Source organism: Theobroma umbraticum, unplaced genomic scaffold (assembly GCF_002168275.2).
Source record: "Theobroma umbraticum cultivar Fairchild unplaced genomic scaffold, ASM216827v3 scaffold_146.0, whole genome shotgun sequence".
Taxonomy (NCBI): Eukaryota; Viridiplantae; Streptophyta; class Magnoliopsida; order Malvales; family Malvaceae; genus Theobroma; species Theobroma umbraticum.
Window position 1 is genome coordinate 1295463 of NW_018397265.1, and position 21705 is coordinate 1317167.

General features: G+C 34.6%; 1 protein-coding gene and 1 non-coding gene across 2 annotated transcripts; one reads left to right on the top strand and one right to left on the bottom strand.

Annotated features, from left to right (window-relative positions):
- Nucleotides 1-2668: 2668 nt before the first annotated feature.
- On the bottom strand, nucleotides 2669-18326 carry LOC110422782 (dehydrogenase/reductase SDR family member FEY-like). Its single transcript, XM_021436799.2, has 7 exons — nucleotides 17752-18326; nucleotides 17523-17659; nucleotides 15779-15880; nucleotides 14903-14995; nucleotides 11688-11760; nucleotides 3279-3559; nucleotides 2669-3185 (listed from the first exon to the last, which is right to left on the bottom strand). Exons 1-6 carry the CDS (start codon nucleotides 18170-18172, stop codon nucleotides 3297-3299), a joined length of 1089 nt encoding a protein of 362 aa, XP_021292474.1. The 5' UTR covers nucleotides 18173-18326; the 3' UTR covers nucleotides 2669-3185; nucleotides 3279-3296.
- Nucleotides 18327-21001: 2675 nt separating this feature from the next.
- On the top strand, nucleotides 21002-21107 carry LOC149526778 (small nucleolar RNA R71). Its single transcript, XR_016351672.1, has one exon. It is a non-coding gene; the product is annotated as a small nucleolar RNA R71 (small nucleolar RNA).
- Nucleotides 21108-21705: the final 598 nt, after the last annotated feature.

Consider the following 21705-nt stretch of genomic DNA (forward strand, 5'->3'; position numbering starts at 1 on the left):
ATTCCCACCACTGGAGGTTCGAAACCCCTCATCAAGTAATCGACAATTAGACTCCAAACGTATGGGCCCCATGAAAACGTATTCTAGTCATCGATGTTCTCGACCAACAACATCAACCATGGAATCACTGATCGTCTATAGTCTTGACCTAATAAAACATTGCTCGCGATCAAAACAAGCGCCATCTTGGTCGCATCTCCTTCTTGCTGAAACTGCCCTCCCTTAAATGTCTCTAAAACTTGTTGTATCTTCACCTTGTTTCTTGATCCCCAATATCGCTAGTGAATTCCTCAAGGCATGGCCTCATAGGGATTGACAATAAGGGCCGATAGGGCACTAAACATTAGTCTTGTCACTAGGTAACTCCTTCTTTGAGAACCGAGCCTTCATTTTGCCTATGGTAAACCATAACTCACCCTCGATGGCGTCAAGTTCATTGATTCTGCGCAACATTAGTCTGTATATGAGACTGGCGTAGAATAAACTCTTCTCTTATTCAACGTCTATCATATGCCCAAAGCATGTTCCCTTCAAGGTTTCCAACTCATTTACTTCGCACAGCATCTCACGTATCACATGCAGATGCGACCACTTACAGTGGATGTTAATGCCAGTGTTGCACCCCCAACGGTGCCTCGACACACAAAGCAAAGATTCCACACTATCCTGCTCTATTCTTGTGCTAGCCATCTGTAGTATAAAACAAATAACATTCCCATTTTAGTTAATACAATCATTGTAGATTAAAAAAAAACACAAGTGAAATTTTTGAGAAATAGTGCTCCTCAGAAGCTCACTCAAAGAATGACCCTCATAATAATTTTAACTATTTTTAAACAACCCTGAAATAGAATAATTAATGCACATATCGAGCATAGATTATTAAGTAAATCAACATATACATATTAAAGCATTATAATCGACCCAAAATAATATAGAATGAACACAATGTCGGTCATGCAATGCCATGCAGATAAATTTCATGTAGTTATAACACTTGCGCAATTTCTTATAGAAAATAGTCACGTAATGCCTTATCAATAAGTTACGCAATTACTAACATTAAATCATGCAATGATCTATCAACAAGTCACATAATGTTAAGAAGAACTAAACGAATCACGCACACACTATGTGACACCATGCCTTAACAATATTCACGCAATGACCTATCTACTAGTCATGCAAAGACCTATCAACAAATCACATAATTACATATCAACCGGTCACGCAATGTTAAACCCTAATGCAATCTTGCACACCCTAAGTGGCGCCATGCCTGAACAATACTCCCGCAAAGACCTATCAGCAAGAAGTCACGCAATGACATATCAACAAGTCACGCAATGCTAAGAACAACTAAACGAATCACGCACACCCTAAGTGACGCGATGCCAAAATCCAATCATGCAAAAGGTGCCAACCACGTAAGCAAGAACTCAGTCACACAATATCTAAACCCTAAACCCAATTTCTATTAAAAGGTGATAATGCATACATATCAAACGGTCATGCATGCCCTGTCACCTTTCGACCCCAACAATACCACCTTCATTTTTATATTCAACAATTTCAAATAACAAGAATATCAATATGAATAACCAATTGCATACATTTATACTCAAAAACCAGAAATGAAAAACATGAAGAATAACAACAGCCCTAGAAACATTTCTCCACATGGTTCAAAATAAAATAAAATATATTATATCTTTTTCCATGTAATGTGAACTTCCTCTCACTGCTCAATATGTGAACTAGCTTTATGCGAATAATAACCACTCCAAAATGCCTCTACCAGTACAAAAAATTCTCAAAAGTTGAATTGACGAGGAATGTTTTCAATAAAATTCTTTGTTTGGAGATGTACGATTTGTTGATGAGAACTGAAGACTTACACACCTTGTAAACATACTTGACCTGTTAATAGGTTTCGAGTTGAGGCGCGAAGCAACATAATAATGGGTCAATTTTATTAAGGGTTATTTGTCTAAATTTTAATTCTTTTGGCTAAAACAGTTAAAATTATGAGGTCTATTTTCAAAAACACCTTATGCATGAAGCCTATTTAAAAAATGAACTCAAAATAAACTCTGTATAAACCTAAGTTTCCTTCCTGCTTCCTTGTTCAGAAGAAAGGAATAAGCTAAATTCGTTTTCCATCTCCCTTGGGCATTTTTTTTAGCACTTTTGAAATTCTTTAAGTTTAAAATTTGACAAATAATTATTCAAATGTTTACTTTTATTATTTTTTATATAACCCTTAATTTATTTTCAAAAAAATTTCCAGTTTTTTTAATTTTTATTAAATTATTAATATTAATTTAATAAAATAAAAAATATTTGTCTTTTTTAAGTCTCACAAGACATTTATTTCGTGTTATTTATCTTTTATTTTTCTTAAGGGCAAACCATCAAATTTGTCAGGCAATTGGCTTTTGGCATTCAATAGAACTTTGTTTAGGCTCTAATAACTATTATGATATAAATCTTAGGAACTTTTCCATTATCAATAATACATACATACATACATACATACATACATACATACATACATACAAATATATATATATATATATTTGTTTGAATTGTATCGAGATTGATAGAGTTTGGATTGCATTAGCATATCAGAATTATGTTTTTAAGCATTTACTAGAAAAACACATGATGATTGTCATACAATCCTTTAATAATTAATTAATTTACTATTTTTTATAAGCATACTCTAATGAGTCACATATCAACTTTCCAACCCACTACGGTTGTATACGATAATTTCTCAAAATACAATACATCATCATGAACTACACATTGCATGAATCCCTTCAATGATGCCAAAACCCTGGGGAGATTTAAAATAATGGCGCCAGCCTAAGGCAGGGTCTAAAAACCTGGCAAAGCCTTCATAATTTAATGATTACCAAGGGAAAAAAACTTTAATTCAGAACAGCTCGTGACAACTTCACTTGTCCGTATATGTAAATTATATCATTGGATCAATAACTTGCAGTAAAATTGATACATCCAAGGTGCAACTGAATCGACCAGATTGCTTCAGATAATCCTCAAACAGACCACCGTGTATTGTACACGTTAGGGGAGCACACCCCATAAGGATGATAATGATAACAATGGATACTAGCATATGACAATGCCAACAAAGGATGTGAGCTCTCCCCCTTCAGCTACGAATAGAATTTTCATCACTATTCAACAAAGGTGTTTCATTCATCATTTAGGATGGACATTCAAAATAGACTTCCAAGTTAAGTAGCTACCGTATTTCGCTGTGAAAACTAGTCAGATTGAGTCCCATATCGACATGTGACTTCATTACCTTCAATAAACCTCTCCACAGCATCTGAGGGAAGGCCAATCATCTCCAATGTCTTCTCCCACACTTCGAATGAAGTCTCGATGTTGTGTGCTTCTTCAGAAGGATTTGTAGGACGACAATCCTGAGAGATGAATGCACAAACAGGCCACTCATCTGCTTTCAACAATTCACAGTACTCCGGAATCTGGGGATCAGTGGCTGAGAAAAGAGCACTCCTAGAACCTGCATGGGTATTGAACAACAGGAAATTAGCTCCCACTTTCTCTTTTTCCGTTTTTGTTAAAGTTTCTCTCTCATTCAGCATATGAAAACATATTATTATTGGTTTAAAGCAAAAATGCTTGCATGGAACATGTTCAACTCAAAGAAGCACAAACTCTCAAAGTTGAAAGTCAAGCCTCAAAGGTTCACAGTCTATAGAAATCGAGACAGTTCAGTTTTCTTCTGCTTTCTAAATTAGAAGGCTTGGGCCCATGACATGTTTCAAAATTAGAAAACAATACTATGTAGTTCTTCTATTTAAAAGAAATCTCCATAACAGGCACCAGAGTGGTTTGGGAAATAATTTTAGTCTTTTAGAAGATTCAGTAATTAAAGGAGCAGGTATAATGACAGAAATTACTTTTGGTGCATCCATGTTTTTCATGCTTATGTGTACATGACAGGAATCATTTGATCAAATATTTCAGTATATTGGAAGTGACTTATTCTAAAAAGCTGAGAATAATGCAGCATCTATAGGAATTCATGAACAAAGATGATCTTATTTATTGGGCTCAATGGTACACAACTTGCCTGTTTCTAAAACTGCTAATACTGTCAGGCAACCTTAAATGCCTAAAATAAGACAGTATCACAGTACCTAGCTGGAGTGTTCTTTACTCTCAAAAAAGAAAAACAGGTGCCATTGTCCTGCTAATGACGAATGAAATCATCTCTCTCATATTTCCCCTTTATGAATAAGATGAAGACAAGGTGAACTTGTTATGTTGTGAATAATCTTTGCAACCATGGAAGAAGTTGATACATTTAGTGAACACACACTGAGCTTGAATCACATACAATGAGCGATACATACATAGTAGCTGATACTTCCTGTTGTTAGGCAAAAGACTGCATATACCTAGAGATAAGAACTGATAATCCAGTCACTGCAGGGAATCTAAATTGTGCAGAAAACATCAAGTTGACACCCTTAGTCCCTAGAACTGTCTTCATTTCATTGCTTTCCATGTCTCAAGTCATGTAATACAATCATGTTTCCTATTGTTCTGACCACACTCCCTTGAACTCTAAGAAATCCTCACAAACCAATGTCATTTACCAAACCAGCATTGCCTCTCATATAGATTTATATGGTTCCTAAATAAGAAAGATGACTGAGATGATCATGAGACATGTTTTAGAGAGAGAGAAAACTCAATCAGTTGTTTAAAAGAAATTATTTGTAGTTGTATTACGCAGGGAGAGAAGTGCTTTTTGGATCATAGAGGATCCCCGATATATATATCTGGATGTTGTGGAAAATCAAAGGCTTATGAAGGTGTGCAAGGAGTCTTGATTTGAAATAGGCTAAGCCAACTGGTTAGGTTTTTGATGAAGGAAAGGTACAACTTTTCTTTGAAATAGGCTAAGCCAACTTGTTGAGGAATTTGATTGACGTGAACAGGTTTTTGCTGAAGGAATAGTACAACTTTTCTTTCTAACTCTAATTCAGTGGGGATGTTTCTTTTATGTTAGTCTTTGGGAATGGCTAAGAGGAAAGAAGTCAGCTCTGGGCATATAAAAGCCAACAATTAAACCAGAGACGGATCATTCTTTGCAAAGGGATAGTCCTCTATCAAGAATTGACAAGGATTTTGACTCGAGTTAGTGACTGTAAGTAGGGAGATAAAACCAACAGAGGTAAAGAGGCTTGAGTTTACAGTCAACTATGACATGAAAGGGAGAAAAGTGTGGGTAAAAAGGACCATGGGACAGTAGGGAGTGGTAAATATTATGGATTTGAAGTTGGTGGTAGAATGTTCAGGAGTGGGGTGGTTGAATGATCCTTTCAAACGATCTCTAATAGAACCTTGTAAGCAACAATGATTTGTTTGCAACAAACTAAGAAGGAAGAAATCGATAGAAGATCATTAAACATGTATGGGGGCCTTTGTAACTGAAGGGTGCTTCCAAAGCATGACTAAGGGATTAAATTTGGTAGATAGTTTCATTCGACTTCTTATACATTTTATAAGCATGTGCACCGGGAAGGTTAATCTTGAATGGCTTTTTACTGGTGTTTCCAGACTGGGCAAGGGACAAGAGAGGCATCAGTTTGGCAAAACTGTTAAAGAACTTGATGGGAGGATCATTGCAGTTGGGAGGAGATTTTAATTCCATACTTCTTCTGCATGAGAAGAGTTTTTTGGATTTGGGAGAGGGCAGGATTTTGAACCCAACTCTGAGTTGAGAATACATGCACCTACCATTGAGCCAAGTACTCAGTTGCATCTGCATTAAAAGAGTTAGGCAGACATAGCGTTTGTAGGTATGAATATTTTTTTGACATTGTTTAAGGTAATGCCTTGGAGATCAGCTTGACAATGGTAGAACCTTTACATAACGTAAGCTACTCAAGTGATTATACCTTAGCCTTATGTTTGTTTAAATAAAGTCATAGATTCTTACTTCATTCTCCTGTTTTCTTGAGTTTTAAGTGTCAGGGGTATTAACAAAATTTCCTAGTTTGCTTGAAATTTCAGATTTTGTGTTTTAGGAACCTAGTTTGGGATTTGTTATCTTATCAGGTTATATCTAAGTTAAGTTTGTTAGTTTTCCTTATAGAATCTAAATATTTGTTGAAGTCCAAATGGGAGTCGGAGTTCAAATTTCTTTTAGGTTTAGGGATGGTAGGAGTCTAAAAAATAAATGTACTATTTCTATTGAAAAATGGAACATTAAGAGAGAATTTCCAGCATTACTGCTCCTGTGATTGTGTTATGCAATCAAACTTTGGTGTGACTCACTCAGGACCCCTACCTTTGAAGCTTTTCCCTTGTTTTCTCAAGAATTTAAATCAGAAAATTGCCCTAACCCTACCTCCTGCTTGTCTTACACCAGGAACCCTAATCTTGAATGGCTTTTTGCTGCTGTTTATGGTCTGTGCAAGAGACAAGAGAGCCATTGTTTTGGCTAAACTGTTAGAAGACTAGAATGGAGGGTGCTTGGCAGTTAGGAGGAGATTTTAATTCCATGCTTTATCTGCATGAGAAGAATTTTTTGGATTGGGGTAAGGCAGGATTTTTGAACCTATCAGATTTAGGGAAGGTCGGATTTTGAACCCAACTCTGAGTCAGGAATACATGCACCCACCATTGAGCAAAGTGCTCAGGTACACCTGCATTAAAAGAGTTAGCCAAACATAGAAGTGTAGGTATGAATATTTTTTACTTTGTTCATGGTAATGCCTTGGTGGAACTTATGGACAATGGTAGAACTTTTGCATAACGTCAGTTAATCAATGGATTAAACTTTAGGTTTCTGTTTCTTTAAATTAAAGTCATAGGTTCTTATTGATTCTCCTGTTTTCTTTATTTTCAAGTATCACGGGTATTTATGTAATTCCTGGTTTGCTTTCAGATTTTTTGTTAGGAACTTAGTTCAGGATTTCTTTATCTTATTATGTTATATTTTAAGCTAAGTTTGTTAGTTTTCTTTATAGAATCTAAATATTTGTTAAAGTCTCCACCAGAGTAGGAGTTCAAGTTTCTTTTAGGTTTCGGGATGGTAGGAGTCTATAAAAATAAATATACACATTCTATTGAGAAATAGAATATTAAGAGAGAATTTCCAGTATTAGTGCTCTTATGATTGTGTTATGCAATCAAACTTCAGTGCACTCCTAATGAACCCTAGGTTTGAAGCTTTTCCCTTGTTTTCTCAAGAACTAAAATCAGAAAATTGCCCTAACCCTAACATCCTAGCTGCTTTACATCAGAAACCTAATCCTCAAAGGCCTTTTTACTGAAGTTTATGGTCTGGTCAAGGCACAAGAGAGGTGCCATTTTGGCTAACCTGACTTGATGGGAGGGTCCTTGGCAGTTAGGAGGAGATTTTAATTCCATCCTTTAACTGCATGAGAAGAGTTCTTTTTTCTTTTTATTTGGCAAAGGTGGGACTTGAACCCAACTCGAAGTCGGTAATATATGCACCTGCCATTGAGCCATGTGCTCAGGTGCCTCTGCATTAAAAGAGTTAGACATGGAGAGTATATATATGAATGCTTTTTGGACTTTGTTCAAGGTAAAGCTTTGGTGGATCTTCCTAAAAATGGTAGAACCTTTACATAAGGTAAACTAATCAAGGGATTAAACTTTGGGTTTATGTTTCTTTAAACTAAAGTCAGAGGATCTTATGTTATTCTCCTACTTTCTTGAGTTTTAAATGTCAAGGGTATTTCTGTAATTTCCTGGTTTGCTGGAAATTTCAGATTTTGTGTTTTAGGATCTTAGTTTCAGATTCCTTATCTTATCTGGTGATATTTTAAGTTAAGTTTGTTAAACTTTTTTATAGAAACTAAATATTTGTTGAAGTCCTAATGGGAGTAGGGAGTTTTCAGGTTTGGGGATGGTAAGAGTCTATATAAATAAATGTACTCTTTCTATTGAGAAATAGAATATTAAGAGGAAATTCAGTATTATTGCTCCTGTGTTTGCATTATGCAATCAAACATAGGTGAGACTCCTAAAGAACCCTAGCTTTGAAGCTTTTCCCTTGTTTTCCTAAGTATACATATCAGAAAAATGCCCTAAACCCTAAACTCCTAGGTGTCTTACATCAGAAACCCTTCTCTTTAGGGATTGATAGGGTTTTAGTGTCATTAGATTGGGAGAAGCAATTTCCAAAAGTAATTCAAAGTATACGACCACGTCCACCCTCAGTTCACCATTCTATTTTGCTTGGTGTGGGTGATATTAGGTCAGGTGCAACATCATTTCATTCTGGAAACATATGGGTAATGGATCTTTTCAGGGAACCTTTTAAAGGTTGGTAGGAAAATTTTAAGGTGGATGGATTTCACTAGTCTCATTGTGGCTCAAAAATTGTTCAAGCAGAATATTGAAAGGTGTAAAGAGAAGCTACAAGATATTAAATGCACAAAACAAAGTCATTTTGGGAATTAATGAGTATGACTGGGTGGCAAATATTGACACTTACAAATGACACTAACAAGTTGAAAGGAATTCGAGCTTGATGGGAGGTGAGATGAAAGAGGCATTGTGATTTTTATGAAAAGCTTTATGAGGAGTCAAAGGAGAGAATGTTTCATTTGTAAAGGTGGCTCACACCTGAAAACTGGCGTGATGATACCCAACATGATCCGTCCTGAATTGACAATGAGTTAAAAAACCCAAACCTGAAACTATCAAAACTCAAAATGGCCTGAATCAAAATCGAAATGAACAGATTTGTAATTAAATAACTTTTTAGAAAATGCAAATTTATCACTACTATACTTGTGTTTTCTTCTTTAAGTTAAAATTTTGACAAAACAATATTCATTTATAATATAATTATATAAATATATTTTCAACCTTTTGAAGCCAATGCTGAAATTATCCATACCCAAGTTGATTCGGATTCAAAATAATCCAATCCTAAAATGATCCAAACATGAAATAACCCATACTTGAAACAAACCCAAAACCAAGACCAATCTAACCCAAACTCATAATGGCCTGAACTCAAAATAAAAATGACCAGATCTGTAATTAATTTCCTTTGCACAAAATGCAAACTTACCAATGTTAAACTTGTTTTTTCTTCTTCAATCAAAAGTTAGAATTTTGAAAAAATAAAATAAAATAAATTTATAGTACAATTTATATAAATATATTTTCAACCTTTTGAAGGTTGAGATATATACTTTTGAAATTTGAATTGGATGATGATAGTAACTTAAAATATGCTAATAGTAAATATGAAAACCAAGTCTTTGTGCATGAATTCTTATTTAAAAATACAACTTCAAAATGTTGTGACTTAGAATAACATCGGTCCTTTAGCAATTTCATTTTGTTATCTGAATAATCACATAGAAGTGCACCAATCAGTATTTCAGTTCTAACACAACACTAACTCAAAAATAAAATAACAATAATAATAATTTTCAGCACATAATCAAAATTGACCTCGATATTTTTAAAAATTAATAAGCATTTGATATTTTACATTAATCTTCTCAAGTTACTTTTAAGGAATATTACCTTTTCGAATAATATCTACAATTTTTAGTGCTCTCATTTAAAAATAATGTATTTACGATTCCATTTATAACCAATTGATTTTATTTTCATTTTGTTTAATAAAATGTATCTGAAAAGAAAATTATTTTATTGTCTACAAAAGTAAAGTTACATTTTGGATTTGGACATTTAGTCCATGTTGAATGTCATTCTTTATGATTTAAAATGTATATCCAGACAAAAAAAAATTGTTAGATGTAAGAAGAAATTATTGAAAAAACAATGTTAACAACTAAAAGCACAAAAACGAATTAAAAATGAAAACTTGATGGGTTACCTAGCCCAATGGTTAAAATTATAGACAATAATCAATACATTATACGGAAAATTGCATCATTAAAATATGGATATAAGGATATTTAATGCATCAATTTAAGACAAGACAATCCTCAAATTCCATTCTTCGCCTGTTATCACACTTTTATATCTTAAAATTATAACATTAATCCAAAATATTCACTTAACATCAATCATCAAACAATTTTTTTAATATAATGGTTTCATCATTCAACAAACAGGAAAACTAAAACATTGCAGCACAGGGGAGGAAGCCCAACAATACCAGTCCTAGGAGAAGTGGGGTTAGAAATATTGATAACATCAGCCCAAAAGATCGAACATAAAGAAATACAGTAATTATCCAAAACTTAAAACAAGTTAGATCTTTGATCTGATCATAAATTTATAATTTTTTGAAAATGGCTCCATAAACCCCAAAATTACTCAAAACCTGCTCAAACCTGCCTGAACCAAATAACTGAGCCCAGAACCGGAACTAAGGATGAACTGGGTTCAGAAACAATCTGAACCTGAGACAACCTAGACACGACTAAGCCCACCCTTTTGCTACCTCTACTCCTTTGGGTGGTATTCATTTCATTAAAAATGAGAGATTTGACTTCTTGGTTTGAGAGACTATTCAAGGAAGTTGTTTTTCAAGCTCTCTTGATTGTAGTTTGCTGACAAGGCTTTGCGCCAAATGGTTTCAAATGGGATGCTGTTAACGGTTATACTTCCAAAAGTGTTAGATATTGAGAACCTAAGGCCATTTATCACTCTTAATTCTTAAAAAAATCTGAGACAATGAATATAAAATATTTTCAACCTGTCAGCCTAGTAGGTAGTGTGCATAAGCTTATTGTGAAAGTTTTAGCAAAAAATAAATAAAGAGAAAAGTTGGCATCTTTATGGGGCCCCTCCAAATTTTTTTTCTAGTGGGAAGGCAAATTCTTGATGTGGTCATTGTGGCAGGTGCAATCGTAAACAGCTTGTTAAAGTGGTGTTTGGACTAAGGCTAATTTCGAGAAAGATGAGTTGATTCCTTCAGGTAAGGTTATTGATGGGGACTTTTCCTAACATCCTGGGTGCAGAGCTGGTTCCCTTCTATTAACTTGGCTATGCCGAGGCTACAGTTGGTAACATAATTAAAGGAAAGGGGTCAATAGGATTCAAAAGTGGAGAGGTTTGAGAATAGATTAAATTGGAAGAGATTTTGACAATTCATAATCTTCAACAAGAAAAGAAAAGGGAACACTTCTTCCAATAGATGCTATTTGTGCAAGATATAAGTGGAATGAGTTCATCTTCTTTTGAGTTGCTGTTAAGTAGAAAACTTTGGGCCTTGGCTTATCATAACCAGTAATTAGTTGGGTTACTGCAGATTCTGATTGGGGAAAGTTTTGAGCTAGGGGAGGGGGGGTATATAGATTTGTACAGATAAGAGAAAACTGAGAACTAATCTCGCTCTAGATTTTCTATAAATCACCTGGCATATGTCAATTCATCTTGGTTTCTTAAAGTTGCATGGCCAATATCTACATCATGGACTGAGAATGCATTTGGCATAAACAAGAATGTAAACTAAAAAAAGCTTTTACAAAGTTTTAATTTTTAATGAAAGAAAAAAAAAATTGAAAACAACAACCCAAAAGCATTAATTTGATGTGACAATGATTTGAATGATGATGAAAGATAGAAATGCTTACAAAAACAATATGCCACAGACGTTAACAAAATATAATTATGAAAACACAAATGCACTAACATTTGCAAAGACATACCCTCTTGAGCACTGAAGATAAAATAGGGAATTAGATGATAAGCAGCTTGAACAATTCTAGGAAGATCCCGAGCCTGCAGTTAAACACAGAGCCACAAGAGTAAAACACAGCAATATAACTTCATTATCGTTTCTAACAGAAACATAAAGCCAAAGTGAATCATGTGATAAGGATTTAAGCAGAAGATAAGAACCCACAACTGAGTGACATTTGATGGCCTATAGGGTGGAATAATTGTTGTAATGTACAAATGCACATGTAGCCAATAATTTGGAAAAAGCAAACAACTTAAAACCCATAGTTCAAGAAAATAATTTGAATATGAATTTTTCACTTATTCCACAAAACATTGAGAAAAGAGCCTCCAGTCTTACACATATCCTCTCAAAGAATGGCTTCTATTAAAAAAAGAAAAAAATATAGGGCATGCCATTGCTTGATGAAACATGAGCAACCACTTCCTCATTCATATGGATCTCCATTAGTGATCAGGCGTTTGGACAACTTGTGGTCTGCAGCAACCCAAGCTAGGTGCAAAATGGAATCAATTTCAATCTAATCACCTTGTGTTTTCTACTCCAAGATTTTAAAGGAATAATAATCTATCTTCTCTAGTTAAGGTTTTCTATATAAAATAAACCAAAACATGAACTTACTCGAGGAAAGAGATTTAAATTTTCCATTACGCTTTGTAATACAATTACAAGGCTTTTCCCAATAGGGGCATTAGAGACTCCTTTGGAATTATTTAATGTAGGTCTACTTTTCATTGTCATTGATTTTAATAAAGATTGATTATATGTTTATTTGGAGCAAACCTAATTTGAATAAAAAAATTCAAAACTATTCAAAGAAATTGTTTTTCAAATTTGGACAGCTTGCTATCTTGTTTTGATTCAATGAGCTTTGTCACTTGTTAGGTCACCAAAATTATGTATATGATGCATGAGGACATTGGCAACACATAGTAGCAAGTAGGGGTGAGCTGTGGGTTGATGATAACTGACTGACGCCGACAAGTATCAGCCACCACAGTTCAGTTGATCAGTGTCGGTTACCTACTCGGTTATCGGCCACAGTTTTCTCAGGGCATCGGTTTTTGGTTGGATGGGAACTTTCCCGCTGAAAATGACCAAATAACCAATTCCCTTTTTTTATTTTATTATATATAGGGGGAAATGACCATCTATCCCTCATTAATTCCCCCAATTTCTGCCCCTCCCCCACCAGCTGCAGGCTCCCTTTTGGGAAAACCCTAAGCTTACCGCCTCTCCTCACTTTGCAAAGAATTCTTCTCTCTACTACTCTCTGCTCTACCATCGATCCACCAGCCACCCATCTGAGTTTGCTGCTTGTAGTTGCCAAGCTCATTTGCCACTGCCTCATTGGAATCCCAATCCACCGACCAGCCACCCCCATTATTTATTTTTGGAGTTTGGAGTTTTGAGTTTGATGCCGTCGCCTTTCCCCCTCTCTCAGTGTCTCTCTTTCTCTCTCCACCTCTTGCTTACCATCCACTTAGAGAAGCCAAAAGGTGAATTGTAATTCTTTGTAAATGTGTATAATGTGTTGGCCATGTAAATGGGCAATTTTATTAGTTGAGTAACTTGACTTTGGGATGCTGTAAATGGGCAATTTCTTCTTTCAGCTGGCTGTTGAGGACTTGAGTTTGCAATATTGTTTGCTGTGTAGGCTTTTTTTCATGCAATGATGCTTAGGTGTGTGTATAGTGTATTGAATATTGATGTGCAAATTAAAACTTGATGTCATGTAGGTGGTATACCGTGTGGTGATGTTGCCGAATGTTGTGTAGGTTAGACTATTAGTTGCATTAATAATGCAAAGCAAAGCATTAATATTAATACTTTGTATTAATGCAGCTTAGCAACATTAATGCTTTGTATTAATGATGCTTAGCAACATTAATGCTTTGTATTAATGATGCTTAGCAACATTAATGCTTTGTATTATGATGCTTAGCAGCATTAATCCAAAGCATGCTTCACGATATGATTGCATGGCTCATCCCAACAGCACCTACACTTTGAACAAACACCATTCAATATAACTTGCAACAGATTTAAAGCTAAATCTACATATTGAAAAAAAAAAACAAAAAGAAACCATCTGATGTAGGAAAGCTTGGAGGGCTAAGGTTTATGATAATAATAATCTGAAATTCTTAGGAATATAGGGAAAATTAATAAAGAAAAGGGAAACAGAAAAGAAAATATCCCTAAGCTTCATGCCTAGTGTTCCTTGATTGCAACACACAACCAAAAAGAAAGATACCCAAGCATCACACCTAGGGTTCCTTAGGAATCAAACGTAAGATTGATCGCATCACATGATTACAACAGAAACAATGCGGAAAAATCCTCACCATAATTTGTCCCAAAAGAAAGCGTACATTGATATTTATATAGGCTACTACCACCCCTCATCCAAAAAGAACAAGAACTCCTATATTGAGATGGAATTTAAAGAAAATATTAACGACTACTACTATAAAACTAATAAACTTGTCTTAAAAACAAAAAGTAATAGGATAAGGATAACCAAACTAACATCCTAAACCCTGACATAAATGAAAATACCAAATACAGTCCTATATCTAAAATAAATATTACAATTAAGCCCCATAAATACATTAAAGCAGCAACATAAAATCTTTAAGTTAATCCTTCGATTGGCTTCTTAGCAGTCTGCATCACTATTAGTTTTGATAGTTTTCTTTATGATTATATATCATACGTGAACATCAACTTATTAGGTGTTCTTTAGGAAGCTTTGCCATTGGCATGATTAAAAAGTGTGATTTTTGACATTCACCAAGCAACCTCACAAAATTTTGTAAGGAATTCTAACATTCATATAAGATATTAAGAATAAGATAGAAAATAATGCTGTTCAATTTTCATATTTGTGTGTGTGTGTGTGTGTGTATATTTTGCATGCATGATTTTTTAAGGGATATCATGGCAGTTGCCTGGATATATGCTTTTCTCCAATGACCACAAAATTCTCTCTTCTAAAACAGCAAAATAAAGCATTAGCACATCTTCTGAATCACTGATTGCACCAGTCATACAAATTTTGCTTTGTTACATTTTTTGTTGAAGAAGACAAGTAAGAAGACTGCATGGAAATATGCAAACACTACCGTACACCATCAAAGGATAGACAAAGAAACTGAAATGCTCTAATAGACTTACAACATTTGTGTGGACGATTCCAGGTGATACACACACAACATTAACACCAGCTTCAATAGGTAGCCGTTTGTGGAGGACACTACTAAACATAACCTGCAACCAAATTTCACCAGTTTCAGAACTCATTGTCACAATTAAAATGTCAATATCTTTTACTTAACATCTAGCATGGCCGTCCAACTTTTTATTTCTAGATGATCAATTGCTACAAGTTAACAAGATAGAGAAGCATATATTCTATTTAAAAAACCACTGGCTATGTTGACTTGAGTTAAACTAAGTGATTTCAAAATTTAAATTTAGGGAGAATTAAGTTAGGAATAAATTTGTACAAATATTGTCCCAAGGGGAAATCCAAATGGTTAGTGATTGAAACAATTAACTCGGAGGTCTCAAATTCAACTCATGAGAAAACTGAAGGGGTGGTTTATGGGATGAGAGAGGATTACCTCTCATTAGCTCAAGGGCTAGTGGACTAAAAACATGCAAAAGATCTAAACAAAGGCAAGGAACAAGAACATGTTTAACAAGGCAGACATTTTGAAGACCCATGTCATTGCTCTTTGCTATGCAATTTCAATTTTAGCAATGTAAATTTTATAATCTGAATTTTAGATATTTAACCAATCAGGGGCAGAGCAATAATTTATATGTATACTTAAAACCTGCTACAGATTTAAGGAAAGGAATTAGCTTGGCTGTTAAGCGTCCCTTGTAACACAAGTTGAATCATGTGAAAAGCATTTTATATAGACATAAGCTGCCTATTTTGTGTCTGCAGGTGAAGCCAAATATGTGATGCAAAAGGCCGTATATTAAGGAAAATGTTAAGCCAGATGTGCAAAAAAAGAAAAGTAAAACGACTTCTGATTATACCTGTGCTAGCTTGCTGCTAGTATACCCCAATAGGCTTGAGTATTTTCTCTTCCCAGAAACAGCATTCATGTCTTCTGTATCAACGAAGCCAACATAATGCATCTACAGCACGGAAATCACAATGCCAGACATAAAAAAGAAATGGAAGGGAATAAAATGAGTAAGATATAAAAATATAATAATGCATCAAGTAAAGATAAATATTTGCATTTTTAAAAAATAATAATAGAAATAATGATGATGATGATGACGATAACTATTAGTAGTAGCATTAATTAGTGTATGGGACTCCACATACAAAGAAAGCACAGAAGGAAACTGCACAGGAAATAAAAGCAAAAAAAAATGGCTTAGGAAATCTACATTTTGAGTGAAATCAAACAATCATTGAAACAAAAGAAAATATTCAACAAACTTAAATAGTCATTGAAACAAAATTTACAAAACCAATCTCAAAAACTTGATGTTTAGCAATTGTACATGTAATTGCAAACAGTTTAATGGTTTGACTGTTGATGTTCTTTTCATACCAAATGAAATGAACGCAAGCAGAATAATGCAAGTGAATCCCCCCACACTTCAATTTCACTTATTCACCATGTCCTACACTCCCATTCAAATAACCAAACAGAACAACAACCATTGTTCACCAACACGAGGGATTGTAAACAAAGTGATACAAGAAAGCAATGGTTAGTAGCAAGAGAACAATGGAAACATAGATATATATATATATATATATATATATATATATGTATGTGTGTGTGCACGCGCGCACGTGCGCAAAAAAAGTGATACAAGAAGAGGGAATACAACTCCAGTAAGAGTAGCATAAAAAGATTCCAGAATAATGTGTGTAGGGGTGAAGCTAGTATATATATAGGCCAAGTATCTGCTTAAACCAATGTAAAACTAAAGAGTTTTACACCTTTTTTAACTGTTGGATCTCATAAAATCTAAGGCTGTGATTAAAGCAATTCTTTTACTCAACATGTCTCCCTCTCTTTTCTTTTCTCGCTTCCCGCATATTCCCTCAGACAAATCTTCTCAATTCCCCTTTCTTCCAGAACTGATTGTGGAGGTTAGGATGTACAAAGTCTGGCCTTTGTCTCAAAGTCTATTACCCAAATGATGACCAAAACCTAAAGTCAAAAATCAAGACATCTAATGAACAAAGGCTGGTTTTTGCCCTCTAAAACCCGTCTTATTGCACCAAATAAATTACAATCATTCTTTACATGCCTGGTGTCCAATTGTAAGACAAAACTTTTTGTATTGGATATTTTTGGTTTCTTGGCATTGAAATTATATTTAGTGGAAAACCAAAAAATTAATCAGTAAGAATAACAAAAAAAATCACAAATTTTTAGAAAATAAAAGGGGACAAAAAAGCAGAAAGAGAAAAAGAAAAGAGATGGTGTTATTGGAAGATGCGGCATTGATTCCATATCCCAAAATAATTGTGGTAATCCCAAAATAACAATTACCCAAATGCTTATTTTAATTCAAGCATAATATCGGCACCAGAAGCAAAAAGCAACAGAGTTAATATGCCAAATAAATATGTATTCAGATGCAATTGATTAATTCCTTTTATAAGACAAAAAAAGTTTAATGGTTAAATTTCTTTAACAAACTTCAACCTTCATAATCAAGTGCCATGCATTACCTCTGATTTAATTCCCAAAGATTTAGAAAATATCAGACACACAAACAAAGTCATATGATGAGAAAGGCAACTTACAACAGAATTGACATTAATGATTCGACTTGGAGATCCTCTAACAAGGGATGGCAAAAGCAATACTGAAAGCAGCGCTGGAGCCAGATGATTAACTTGCATGTGCTCCTCATACCCATCTTTCGAAAACTTTTGGGGTTCTGCACGTAGCAAATTGAAAAATAAATCACGGTTTGGTTTTGGTTATAAGTTCCAAAAGAGAGGTTTAAACAGAGTCCATAGAAAGACGAACCTCCAATTGAAAAAATTCCGGCATTATTAATAAGAACATTCAAAGGTCCTAAACGTGCATTCCACGCATTTGCAAAAGTGACGACAGAATCCAAGGAGAGAAGATCAAGTTCCATGACCTCAATGTTCAGAGGGAGCCCATGCCAAGATTCAGACCATCGATCAATCAACTCATGAGCTGCCTTTGGATTTCTTACTGCCATCACAACGTGCGCCCCTGCTTCGGCCAATTGCCTCGCCATTTCCCGCCCGATGCCGCTGGTGGCGCCTGTCACAATGCAGGTGAGGTCGTTCACGGGCGGCAATGCCAATGGGTTCTGCAGGTGACTCGCCATTATCCTCTGGAAAAGCATCTCGTGAATCACGTACATCCATCCTCTCAGCCATTCCATCCAACCCAACCCTTGTTTCTTTTTCGCCATTCGATTTTTTTTTTTTTTGATTCAAAATCTCTCTCCTCCTGTTGGTGATGCTCTCAGTATTAAGTACTAATCACTAGTGCAGCTACAAACACTAATCTCTGGTCAACGCGCTTCAGATAAGGTGCAAAGAACGTTAATTAATAACTGGAATAAGACAGCGCTAAGCAGCGGTGTATAAAATCAACGTTCAATTTATAAAATGAGGCCATTTGTATTAATTTACAGAAATGGGATCTATTTTAGCCGTGTATTAAAATTTGAATAAATTTACCTAAATCGATTTATTTATTTAACTTTGTGTTTTAACTCAAAATTTATTAACAGGTCAAATATATTTAGATTTATATCTAAAACTTACTCATATTTTTTGAACTTTTTTCATCAAATTATTTAAATTTAAATAAATATATAAATAAAATTAAATCTAAAACTTTCACAAAATATTTACCATCAAAAAAATAAATTCACCCTCTCAAACTTAAAGTAAACATTGTCCTTAATATTAAAAAAAATAAAAATAAAAAATACTCTTTTAATAATTGTACGAATCTCCAAGAAACTCTAATCCTCCTCCTTGTCCTTACCATCTTCATTGTCGCCTTTTAAGAGCAATTTTTTACAATAAAAAGAAACTAAATAAAAATTAATATAGAAATAAATAAATAAAATAAAAGTAATTGAAAATAAAATAAATAAATAAAAGGGTTTTTTTTTGGGTAATGGGTTGGCAACAATTTAAGGGTGAGTGATGAGGTAGTGGGTAAATTGGTAAGTGGGCTAATAGGTAGTGGTAGTTTAATTAATGGGCTACCTAATGGAGGGTAGTGGGTAGTGGACAACTATTTAGGGAGGGGGGGTGCCATGACCTACCCCATGTGGGAGCCGCGGCCTACATCATAAAAGGCCGTTTAGCCCCAGCCTCCACGTATGGGAGCTGTTGCCCAAATGGGTTTTTTTTTGTAGCTCATAACTAGGGGCCGTGGCCTCACCTTTGTGGGCACCACGACTCTCATTAGGGGGCTTCGTTAGGCCACAACCCCTCTTTTGTGGAGTCGTGACTTACCCTCTCCCAAAAAAAAAAAAACAAAAAGCTGTGGCTTCTAGCCTAGTGAGCCACGGCTCACATCCTTTTGTGTCTGGAAAGCCTTGGCTGCCAATAGTGGGAGTCACGACCTACCATTATTATTTTAAAAAAAATTTTAAATTTTTTTTACATGTATCTAAACAAATAAAGAAAAAAGTGTTAATAATTTAATAATAAAAATAAAAATAAAATAAATAAAGTAAGTTAAAGTGCTTGAGTTATCTCTCAAGAAGTGCTTCTTTATAATCACTAGCTTGACTATGATATCCTTTTTACACTATTTTATACGACTTGAGACTTTCTTTATTGACCTTGATTGCTCGTGTAAGTCCACCATAAATCTCAATAACATCATAAGGATGAATCTTTACCACCTTAAACTTATTCCCCCAATTCAGTCTAAGATTCGATGGCAAAAGATGGAATTATGAATCAAACAATACTACTCACTGTCCAACCACAAAATCAAGATAGCTAGAAAGTGGTTGTGGTTTTGTCTCAAGAATTGGTGCTTGTGTTGTTGAAGGTGGTGGAATAGGCTTACCTTTACCCTTATTGACTAAATCTATTTTATAGCAACTATCTGTATAGGGATATTGAGTTGTATTGAACAAATTAAATACCACTTCCTCCTTTCAAACTCTGAAAGTTATTTTGCTATTCTTTACATCAATAATTGCTCTAACTGTAGCTAAGAATGATCTTCCCAAAATAAGAGGAATTTCAACATCATATTCAATCTCGAGCACAATGAAGTCTACTAGAATGTATAAATGCCCAACTTTAAGCAAAATATCCTCTATAATCCCAACTGGATGCTTGATTGTTCTGTCTGCTAATTGCAAGGTAACTGTAATGGGTTGTATCTCTTGAAATCCAAGTTTTTTGGCAATAGATAAAGGCATTATTGAAACATTAGCAACCAAATCGCACAAAGCTTTAGAAATTTTAAAACCACCAATAGTTGCCATACAATTCTCCTTGTATTCTCTTCTTAAGTTAGGTTCGGCATCACTTGGTAAGGTACCATAAGGTCTAGTATTTAAAGCACTGGCAAGTTGGCCTAGTTGTATCTCAAAATTTCTAATTGAAGCTACTTGATTTTGAATAGAGGCATCAGTCCTTATCATAAATGCATTAGTCTTTGTTATGAATGCATCAGTCTTTATCATGAATGCATTAGTCTTTGTCATGAATTGCATGAATATATCTTCTATTGAAGGCTTTTTTTCTGGCATAGAGGCTCTAAATGGAAATCTAGGGGGATAGTTTGACTTAGCCGCTAATGAAGAGCCATGGTTGTTATTCCATGAAAAATTAGGGTGTTTCCTCCAACCAGGATTTTAAGTGTTGGAATAGGGATTGTTCTGTCGCTTATTTCCAACGAATTGACAAGACACAAAACAGATGGGACAATTATCATTGAAATGTCCTTCCCCACAAACTCACATGTCATAAAGGAGTTCTGAACAACATTAACACTTAGTTTATCTATTTTTTTTGCGAGAGAGGCCAATTGTGTAGAGATAGTGTTTATCACATCTAATTCATGAATTTTAGCAATATTTCTTGCTCCCAACCTTTCAGAAGGCCATTGATAATTGTTAGAAGCTATCTCTTCGAGTAAATCATAAGCCTCATCAATGAATTTACTTATGAGTGCACGTCTAGCGGCAGCATCAATGGTAGTTCTAAAAGGTCCCAACAAACCATTATAAAAAATCTGAACTTGCAGCCACTTAGGTAATCCATGGTAAGGACAGCTTCTCATCAAATCCTTATACATCTCCTAAGCCTCATATAGTGATTCAGAATCAAATTGCATGAAAGAAGTGATATCTTTCTGCATCTTTGCTAACTTTGCAGGTGGGAAGAATTTTGCTAAAAATTTTTGAGCCAAATCATCCTAAGTATTAATGAAACTAGCATGAAGCAAATTTAACCAACTCTTTGCTTATCTCTCAATGAAAAAGGGAAAAGCCTTAATTTTATGGCATCATCAGTAACACCATTAGTTTTAAATGTATTGCAGATTTCCAGAAAATTTATAATATGAGCATTCGGATCATCATTAGGCAAACCCCCAAACTGAGCAGCAGTCTAAATTATCTAAATGATTAATGGCATAATTTCAAAATTGTTGGCTTGAATAGGAGGTCTTCGGATACTAGAGTGGAGATTTTGTACTTGTGGGATTACATAATCCTTCAAAGGCTTGGTCTCTTCCTCTTATTGATCAGCCATTGTTTGGCTAGGAGTAGAAACTTTTTTACTGTTCTTCCAAAGTCTACGAAAAGCTTTTTCGATTTCTAGATCAAAAGGAGTAATTTCCAAATTTCAAGTTCTTCGCATACAACAACCAAAAGTACCTAAAAAATTTAAAAAAAAAATTAAAGAAAAGAAAAGTCTAGATTAAAATTAAGAATGCTTGGTATTAATACTAATAAGA

Excerpts from the sequence above, each read along its gene's own strand:
- LOC110422782 (XM_021436799.2), bottom strand. The coding sequence starts at position 18,172 with ATGGCGAAAAAGAAACAAGGGTTGGGTTGGATGGAATGGCTGAGAGGA. Across the intron at positions 17,660-17,751 it reads CGGAATTTTTTCAATTGGAG|AACCCCAAAAGTTTTCGAAA; the intron begins GTTCGTCTTTCT and ends TGCTACGTGCAG. Across the intron at positions 3,560-11,687 it reads TATCTTCAGTGCTCAAGAGG|GTTCTAGGAGTGCTCTTTTC; the intron begins GTATGTCTTTGC and ends ATACCCATGCAG.